The sequence below is a fragment of the Cyclopterus lumpus genome, chromosome 11 (genome assembly GCF_009769545.1).
Source record: "Cyclopterus lumpus isolate fCycLum1 chromosome 11, fCycLum1.pri, whole genome shotgun sequence".
NCBI lineage: Eukaryota > Metazoa > Chordata > Actinopteri > Perciformes > Cyclopteridae > Cyclopterus > Cyclopterus lumpus.
This window is the reverse complement of record NC_046976.1, coordinates 184,535-194,916: the sequence shown is the minus strand read 5'-3', so window position 1 is coordinate 194,916 and position 10,382 is coordinate 184,535. Positions and strand designations below refer to the sequence as shown.

The 10,382-nt window shown below is 40.4% G+C and overlaps 1 protein-coding gene across 8 annotated transcripts in view; it reads left to right on the top strand.

The window, feature by feature from the left end:
* The first annotated feature begins 1,859 nt into the window (after positions 1 to 1,859).
* atat1 (alpha tubulin acetyltransferase 1) overlaps positions 1,860 to 10,382 on the top strand; it is a 22,633-nt gene continuing 14,110 nt past the window's right edge. For 3 of the 8 annotated variants that reach the window (XR_004610090.1, XR_004610091.1, XM_034544477.1), the window contains exons 1-5: positions 1,862 to 2,402; positions 2,765 to 2,825; positions 6,411 to 6,502; positions 6,735 to 6,792; positions 9,217 to 9,330. Coding sequence is in view for 5 of the 8 variants with exons in the window: in XM_034544477.1 (XP_034400368.1) it covers positions 2,311 to 2,402; positions 2,765 to 2,825; positions 6,411 to 6,502; positions 6,735 to 6,792; positions 9,217 to 9,330 (417 nt within the window). In the remaining 3 variants the exon portion in view is untranslated. Of the gene's footprint in view, positions 2,403 to 2,764; positions 2,826 to 6,410; positions 6,503 to 6,734; positions 6,793 to 9,216; positions 9,331 to 10,382 lie in introns of all 8 variants that reach the window. The other 5 variants (XR_004610089.1, XM_034544480.1, XM_034544478.1 and 2 more) reach the window with 3 other exon arrangements.

Sequence of the window (10,382 nt, the reverse complement as noted above, 5' to 3'; positions counted from 1 at the left end):
CAGCATGACGGTCTGCATCCCCCTACAGCTCCAGAGGTCACTGTGATGGGTCACCAGACTGGTAACATGGTAGCAAATAAGTAAATAGAACAAATTCATCTGGTTTATGCTCTTGTAAGATTTAGTCAAACTTGTTGTATCTCAATGGCATTTGGACCACAGCATTTGACCAACATTATATCTTCTCATCTTGGCCCTTTGACTCTGTACCATTCAATGCAGGATTTAAGTGACAAAACCACCAGACACAGGAACAGCTTCTTCCCTCTGGCCGTCACTCTGTTGAACAATCAATCACCTCCATCACCTCCACCTCCACTTGCACTATCACCACTTTCTGCACTACATCCCCATTTCACTGTTGCTGTTGTTTATATTGTACATACATGTTGCTATTGTTGTCTTTAATGTCTTTATATTTAACCTGTCACTTGTAATTGTAATTTAAATATGTGTTACGATGAGAGCGTACGTGTAACCGGAGTCAAATTCCATGTATGTGCACACTACATGGCCAATAAAGCTGATTCTGATTCTGAAATCAATCAACGAGGTATGGTATACTGCCATCTACTGGTAGGAAGGTAAACCCTTTACTCTGCATCTCCTCATACAGGCTCTGCTCAAGAAACCGCACAATGAGGTGGAAATATAAATATGATGCTAACAGCAACAACTCTACACACACACACACATTACTTTGATTAAACTATATTAGTAACTGTGTTGCATTAAAGAATGCAACAATTAATTGAACAGTTGATTCTTGCTGTGTACATAATGGATATTAAAATGCCTGTATTCACTACTGTTGCTGACATATCCCGGTTTATTTATTTATATTGATTAATTAATTTTCTTGTAACATTACCCTGCTATGTGTTTGCATCATAGAAGACTTATTGCCTCGTGATCAACATATATTCACTCTTCCATGTAGGAATGCTTGGTTCTAAAATGAAATAACAAGTAAATACTTGATGTATACAACTGAGCTGCAAATTAAACATGAAAATTAAATATCAGAGGAAATAAACGGCATTAAATACATCTGTATCAATAACCTAGTTAATTATAAAAGACAGAGGTACATTTAACTAAACGTATGGTTTACATACACGTATACTGCCATCTACAGGTAGAAAGGTAAATCCTTTACTCTGCGTCTCTGTTTTCACTCAAGAAACAGCACAATGAGGTGGAAATATAAATATGATGCTAACAGCAACAACTCTACACACACACACACACATTACTTTGATTAGACTATATTAGGAACTGTGTTGCATTAAAGAATTCAACGAGTAATGTATTCTTGCTGTATATATGTGCATATATGGGAATGAATATTAAACTGCCTGTAGTCACTACTGTAACCGAGCATTCTGGGTTCATGTGTGAGGTGCACTTATAACATGTTAACAAACGGAGTCGGGAGATCAGACCCAGTCTGTTACACTACTGTTTATTAATTAATGTTCTTCTAGCGTTACCCTGCTATGCGTTTGCATCAAAGAAGACTGTAAATCAGAACATCTATCACTGGCTTTTATTTTGACATTCGTTTTAAGCACTTCAGACGACAAAAACGGAAGAACGGAAGTGGTTTTCCGTTTTCCCGTTTTTGGTTTCAAACAGAAAACGAAGAAACCACGGTATTTTCGTATTTTCGAATGAACCATAAAACAAACGAACAAAACGTACACGGACTTATAATGTTTTCACTAATAATAGCACAATTCGTACGGATGCTACTGTGAAGCTGTTCAAATCAAGCCTTCTTTGAGCTTCATCAACGTTACCGTAAAACCGGGTTTCCAAGAATTGGGGTAACATTATATTATATATATACAAGTTAGATTCCTACAGTATTACCGGTATTATCTTATACGTGTTCAACTTGTTGTCTTCCTCTGGGGAATCTTCAATCATGGTACCTAACGAGGCGTTAGTAGTCACAGCAGATTGCCGCCGCTGTCACTTTTAAACACATTACGGTTTTATGTTGCCAGGGAGCGACTCACACGACACCATGACAATGTAACGCTGGATCTGTGGTTACGTTCTCCCCGAACCCAGACTAACGGAGCGTTCTCCCCGAACCCAGACTAACGGAGCGTTCTCCCCGAACCCAGACTAACGGAGCGTTCTCCCCGAACCCAGACTAACGGAGCGTTCTCCCCGAACCCAGACTAACGGAGCGTTCTCCCCGAACCCAGACTAACGGAGCGTTCTCCCAGACTAACGGAGATAGGGGGCTAACGAGCTACTTACTAGCTCCCGTACTGGCTGCCCTGTCGGAGAGGTATAATGGACTTCTCTTTTGATATTAACCAGGTATTCTCAGAGAGAGTCTCCATCTTGGACCAGACGCTCGCTGCAGGTCGTAAATCAGCAGGAACGTAAGTCAGAGGATGTGAATTCCGTTTCTCTTCATTGTACCGTGAACGTGTTATTTGTAGCTAAAGCGACCAACAACAGGACCTTCTCTGGATCCTGGACAGAGAAACTCCTTTTTGGTTTGTTTTTTGACAGTTAGGTTACTACTGTAATAATAATAACAAAATAACAGGACAATATTGAGAAGAAGACTACAGGGTGTGTGTTCCAAACTACTCCCTAAACACAGATTGGCAACGCCCATTGGCCATCTAGAATCCTGCATGTACTGTGAGGAAGAGCGGGAGCACCCAGAGGTCAATAGTGATATCATTCAGCCCCTGCTTTTCACCCAGATTCTACTCTATTGTGGTTGTCTTTGTAGGCCACATCTTCAAGCTCACATAGCCACAGTTATTGATGAACTTGGGAGAGCCTCAGCAAAGGTACGTATGTCTCTGATGGCGTAGTATTATGTTTGTGATTGTATGTGTTGTTTAGTTGTGTGTGTAAACATGTGTGGAGAGAGACTATTTTTATAGCTGTACACTCAGAAACAGAACCCATATTCTACATTCATCTATATATATTCTTCTTCCCACTGTGGTAGTGACACCATTAGCAATCCTGCCATACAAATGGAACATGCAGTGCTTTGTGCAACCTCAACCGATTGTTGAGTGGATGCTGCAATCAACTTCACCCAAGAAATATTCAGTGGGCTCGATATCAAGTCTTCATGACATTAGCAGAATTTCATCTGACATAACATTCCTAAGCCATTCCAGTACCAATTTCCAGCTCTACTTAATTAAAGCAAAACAGGATTGGAAGTGTATATAGGACGTTGATCCACTTTCTCCGGTCCCTGAGTTTCAGTTCTCAATAGCTCTGGAGAGAGTTTTCACAGTTGAGTCCACCTATGACCATGATTTCTGGTGTCAAGACTCACAGTAGATAGTTTCTGAATCGTGGTGCTCAAGGTAGTGGTTAGTGTATTTCTACTGCGAACCTCCACTTCACATAGAGCGTCATAGCATTGAGCAGCTGGAGATGGACACTGCTCAAGGCACACTTAAACATGTCTATGTTGGAGCTGGTTTTAGCAGCTAACTCTGTTAGCAACCATGACAACACATTAGTCAAACTGTTTTTTTCGCAGTGGTACTGAAAGTGCAAAAAGCGGAGATGTCCTAGCACCGACATATGCATATCATATCATTGTAAATGAGAATTGGTTCTCAATTGATTTTACACAGTAATATGCTCTACAGTGCAAGCATTCTGCTGCATATGCAAGTTTGTGTGAAACATTATTTGGGGCGAATTCTGAGCTAAAGTCACATATTCAATAAGTTGTGTCATATTTAGTAGTCTGCAGCTGTTATATCACTGTGTCTCATACATATTTAATCAGAACACTTAACACACAGCATGTGAGCTAAAAGGAAGTAAACAACTGTGCTATCACTCTGCACTGTCAGATACGGTATCAGAGATCAGGAATACTACAGTTCTACCGTTCTATGGAAATGTACCTCCATAGATCATGTTCAAACAATCTCACAAACAAATGTCAAATAACTCGTAAAACACAATGCACAAATAAATGCAGAGATTTGTTTTTATATCTGTGCCACTAACGTACAATTCATATATCATCATTTGTACACCAACTTAGCATTTTTCAAATTAAGGATATTAGTGAACCTCCACTTTCTTGTGTTGATTCTTTTCCGTTGTGATTCACAAATATTTTCCATTTGAATATGCTGACTTGACGATTTGCTAATTAATATACAGTAAGGATTGTGAATGAACAGATGATCAGGAGAGAAGACATTTGGTCAGAGAGGCTGTGTGGAATTTATGGTCATCCTTGAAAAACCTATTTCACTTACATCCTAATCATTTAAATGGTGTGTTTTATGCAAATAACCAGTGTAGATGACAGTCACAAATTACAGGACCGTGTACAGTGCCCTCTTACCTCCCTAAAATAGGGCTATCACAGAAGCTACGCTGCAAATCGAACACTTGAATTTACCATGTAATGTTTTTGTGTCAAATATAATGAAAACTGAATTGATTTCAGAGCCAGAGCATATGATCTTGAAGGCATTTAGATATTCCTGAGAGTTTAAGTGATGCAGCTCTAAAAGGGGTGTATACTTATCAAACAAAGTTATTGGAAGTATTCATTTTTAATAAATTTAGACAGTTCTTGTTCAGCTCCTTCTGTTTCAACAGCATTTAATATTTACAACTTTGGCTGCTTTTGATAAACTGAAAAATGGCAGAAAGTATGTTTATATTTTGACAGCAAATCTAAACTCAAGGTCCATTTGCTAGCTTTCTATCCTTATTTTCTAGTTTTCCTCATAAATGCAGATTAAGGCTGGGGAGATGCGTCAAAAATACGCCTATTTGCATAATGTGCGTTAGCGTGTTGACAGAATGTCTGCGTGTGGTGGAAACATGCATTCCCCTGGAGAACAAGCTGCAGCTAAAAAAAACTCAACCAAAATCCTCTGAAGTGTGGAAGTATTTTCCACAGACATAGCAGACGGCAGTGTTTACTTCTTGTCCCGACCAGATCAGACCACCACGTGGATGGGTTTCTGTTCATAGCAGTCACTTCAGAAAGGTTTTTTCGCCGCTGCTGTTATGGGGACATTGTTATTCTGCCTTTTTACATTTTTAGTTTAACGGCATTGGTTGAGTGACGTACATGCATTAACTGTTGTTACAGTCTGTAAATCCTTTTAATTGTTTCCATTGTCCCATACATTATAATTACACATTAGTATGAATCATTCCATACAATAACCATTTGAAGTCTGAAGTCAAGTAATTAAGTAAAAAAAAACATTATCCAGTTCTGGTGAAGGGTTGCTGACATTAAACATGTGTCACAGCAATCCTCTTGAATATTTGGTCCAGTATTTTTGACTAGGCTAATTATCGTGTTCCTTTTTTTCTAAAGGGAAGATTATTGAAAAATATGTTTTTTTATATTTATTTGGGTTACATTTATTGTTATAATCATTGCTATAATTAATTTAAAAAAAGATAGGCAGTTATGTGCAGCCCTGATGCCGAAAAAGCTAATCGTGAGTGAACAAATCCCAACCAAACAAACTCCGTCAACTGATGGAGACCATAGGGTATATGTGACAGCTTCAGGAAAAGCCAGTGCCAAGTGTTTGCCTGGTCCAGACCTTTGAATCCACCTTCTCTACAGTTTGAGTCATCAGATTTCTTTTCTGGCATTGTGATGAAACAGATTAAAAAGTAATCCACCAATAAGCACAGCCAAGGGTGGGACTTGTCAGCTGTGCAGCGGAAGCGAGGAGGTATAATACCATCCCTGGAGACCCCTACAGACAATACAGACGCTGCTATCGAGGCTGTTCTAAATGGATTAAAAATACTGAGAAGCAGTCTGCTTTTATGTGTGGAACATGTATTATTTTACCCTGTCCTTCTGCTACGAGATGCCGGTTGAGACAATGGCTTGTCCTTTTTGTGGCGTATCACGGCCCCTCTTATCTTCTCCTCTCAAGCCTTTCTCATTTGTGCTTGTACGTGGCCTCTCTTTGGTGTTTGGGCTGCTGAATAATAGCTTTACGTTTGATATGACCTCCTTGAGCAAGGTTTTAATGAAGATGCATGTGTTTAGGAAGTAGTGAGCATATGACTGGATAAATGAGATTATACTGCACCAGTTGTGTGAGAGTTTGTAAACAGATGGTTTGATATCGTTGCTCTGTTGTTACGCGACCCCCCTTTACTTCAATTTATCAAGTCTTTTCGTTTTTTTGATTTGTGGTTCATTGTGGAGACATACTGTACATTCAGGTGTTTAAAGTAACAAAAGATGGGTAGTGATATGCTGATGGTCATTATGAGGTTGATATATTGAAAAGTAAGGTATTGTTGTAATACCAAAACTCTGATGCCATATCAGCACGAGTAGTGACTTTCACTGTTGGTACACATTTAACAGTGTTCATGTTGGCTGTCCACAGGCCCAACAGCTCCCAGCATCTATAACCAGTGCTTCCAAGCTGCAGTCCCAGAGGCATCAGCTCTACCTGCTGAAGGATGGAGAGAGCAACGGGTACATAGCACACACTTACCTCAGCTTTCACACATCTCACACACACATATTTTCACTGTTTGTCTCTTCTGCTGGACCTGTTAAGAAGGATATAGGACATGCTGTGTTTAAAGCTCATGGCAGCAGTTGATACTTGTGATGTGAAGACTTATTCAGAGCACAATCATACTCATTGCTTCTCTACTTCATCCATCCCAAAAAAATTCTCTGCCCTCCTTTTCCCCACATACAGAGGACGTGGTGTGGTCGTGGGATTTCTCAAGGTCGGCTACAAGAAGTTATTTCTGCTTGTAAGTCACCTATTGTCTTCGTTTGTAGCTATAATTCCACATCCTTCAATTCAGTTTATTTTGTATAGCCCAATATCACAAATTACAAATTTGCCTCAGAGGGCTTTACAATCTGTACACATACGACATCCCTGTCCCAGGACCTCACATCGGATCAGGAAAAACTCCCCAAAAATAACCTTTCACAGGGAAAAAAGGGAAGAAACCTTCAGGAGAGCAACAGAGGAGGATCCCTCTCCCCGGATGGACAGAAGCAATATATGTCATGTGTACAGAATGAACAGCATTACAAAGTTACATAAACACATTACATGAATATGACAATGTATGAATGGAAGTCCAATCCATGAAACAGAAGGAGGTAGAGAGGAGGGGGGGCGGGGCGCATCAGCAGGGCCAACGCGGGAGGCCGTCTCACCAGCATCAGACACCGACAGGTCCAATGGACCCTATGAGACGTGAAGTCACAACGACTCCGGGGAGGAAGCAGAGTTAATAAGGTGCAATGGAGAGATGTAAATTTATCCATAAGTAGAGAGAGAAGAGGAGATAGGTGCTCAGTGTATCCTAAAACATCCCCCAGCAGCCTATAAGCCTATAACAGCATATCAAGGGGCTCGACCAGGGCAAACCTGATTCAGCCTTAACTATAAGCACTATTAAAGAGGAAAGTCTTAAGTCTATTCTTGAATGAGGTGACTGTGTCTGCCTCCCGGACTGAAAGTGGAAGCTGGTTCCATAAAAGAGGAGCTTGATAACTGAAGGCTCTGGCTCCCAGCCTACTTTTTAGGACTCTAGGAACCACAAGTAGCCCCGCATTTAGTGAGCGCAGCTCTCTAGTGGGGCAATATGGTACTACAAGCTCCTTAAGATATGATGGTGCATCACCAATCAAGGCTTTGTAGGTGAGGAGAAGAATTTTAAATGTGATTCTTGATTTTACAGGGAGCCAGTGCAGAGCAGCTAATACAGGAGTCATGTGATCTCTTTTCTTAGTTTTTGTGAGTACACGAGCTGCAGCATTCTGGATCAACTGGAGGGACTTAAGAGACTTATTAGAGCAGCCTGATAATAAGGAGTTGCAGTAATCTAGTCTGGAAGTAACAAATGCGTGGACCAGCTTTTCTGCATCTTTTTGGGACAAGATGTGCCTGGTTTTTGAAAAAAATGCAGTCCTTGAGATTTGCTTAACGTGGGAGTTAAAGGACAAGTCTCGGTCAAAGATAACGCCGAGATTCTTTACAGTGGTGTTGGATGCCAGGGCAATGCCATCTACAGAAACCACATCACCAGATAATTGATCTCTGAGGTGTTCAGGGCCCAGTAAAATAACTTCAGTTTTGTCTGAGTTTAACATCAGGAAGTTGCAGGTCATCCATGTTTTTATGTCTTTAAGACATTCTTGAATTTTAGCGAGCTGGTTGGTCTCCTCTGGTTTGATCGATAGATATAATTGAGTATCATCTGCATAACAATGAAAGTTTATGCAGTGTTTCCTGATAATATTGCACAAAGGAAGCATATATAAGGTAAATAAAATTGGTCCAAGCACAGAAACTTGTGGAACTCCGTGATTAACGTTGGTGCTCATTGAGGATTCATTGTTTACAAATACAAATTCCTTTATCTGATGCAATTAGGAGGTCATTTGTAATTTTCACCTGTGCTGTCTCTGTGCTGTGGTGTTTTCTAAATCCTGACTGAAACTCCTCAAATAAACTATTCTGATGTAGAAAGTCACACAACTGATCTGCGACTACTTTCTCAAGGATCTTAGAGAGGAAGGGAAGGTTAGAGATTGGTCTGTAGTTAGCAAACACCTCTGGATTAAGAGTGGGCTTTTTCAGGAGAGGTTTAATTACAGCTACTTTGAAGGAATGTGGTACATGGCCTGTTAGCAAAGACACATTAACAATATCCAGCAGAGAGGTGCCAATTAAAGGCGACACGTCTTTAAGCAACCTCGTTGGGATGGGGTCCAAGAGACAGGTAGACGGTTTAGAAGTAGAAACCGTTGAAGACAATTGGTCTAGGTTAATGGGAGAAAAGCCATCCAAATATACACCAGGGCATACAGCCGTTTCCAAGGCCACTCCTCTTGATGACAGATCGGCAGTAGTTGAGGGCAAGAGATCATCAATATTGCCTCTAATAGTTAAAATCTTTTCATTGAAGAAGTTCATGAAGTCATTACTACTGAGGTCTATAGGAATACACGGCTCCACAGAGCTGTGACTCTCTGTCAGCCTGGCTACAGTGCTAAAGAGAACCCTGGGGTTGTTCTTATTTTATTTTTCTCTATTGCTGATGAGTAATAGGCTACTCTGGCATTACAGAGAGCCTTTTTATATGTTCACTGATTATATGTTGATATTAACTTGCTTCATCAGCTGTTCAGGTAAACTGGGTGTATTTCCTCAACAGGACCGACAGGGTGTGCACATAGAGGCAGAGCCACTGTGTGTTCTGGATTTCTATATAGCAGAGAACCTTCAGCGACATGGCTACGGGCTGGAGCTGTTTGATTTCATGTTGCAGGTGAAACATTCCTCTCTGTGGGGCAAAATACTAGAAAGCAGATTCTGTGTAGTGGTAGATGTTTTACACTCATCTTCAGGTTCCTCAGTTCAAAACATGAATCTCTGGGCTTGTATTTTTAAGAGTTTGTACACTGTATAGATGTATTGACCTGGCTAGCTTCTCTGTCCAGCTCTGTCTTCAGTGTTCCTCAACATATGTAGACAGGAGTCTCCTGCATTAATAATTATGTAACATATGTAGGGCTCTTCATTTTTCTAGATTTAAATATATTGCCAGCTGTGCGGATGTGTGAAAGTACTGATCATTCAACCTGATGCTCATGTCTATCTTTAAGCACCTTTGTGTGTTTTGAAAAGCGCTATATAAAATTCAATGTATTATTATTTATTATTATCCATGCCTTGAAAGTTCTCTTGTTTGTTGATTCAGATTTGATTGTGACTTCAGGAACCTAACCTAAATTCAATTCAGTTTATTTTATAAAGCCCAGAATCACAAATTACAAATTTGCCTCAGAGGGCTTTACAATCTGTACACATACGACATCCCTGTCCCAGGACCTCACATCAAATCAGGAAAAACTCCCCAAAAAACAGAAAAAAAATATTCACAGGGAAAAAAGAGAAGAAACCTTTAGGAGAGCAACAGAGGAGGATCCCTCTCCCCGGATGGACAGAAGCAATAGATGTCATGTGTACAGAATGAACAATGTTATATAGTTACAATACATTCAATGAATATGACAGAAATGATAAATAATGAGTAGTAGGCATGGACCACGATCCAGATAACCACAATCCATGTAAACAAAAGGAGGTAGAGGCATCAGCAGGGCCATCGCAGGAGGCCGGGCCCATGAGGCAGGAGGCACAGCCAAGGAGGTAGGGTCAATTAAGCAGGAGGCCAGGGCTGCGGTCAAATAGTCCTTTTTGGTTAGGGATGTTCCTAACTGAGTGAAATGACCCAGAAGTAACACAGTGGCCGCCATGATAAGAGCTGGTCAAATTATCTTAATGCAAAAGAAAGGAGCTTCAATGCCTCCTTTATTG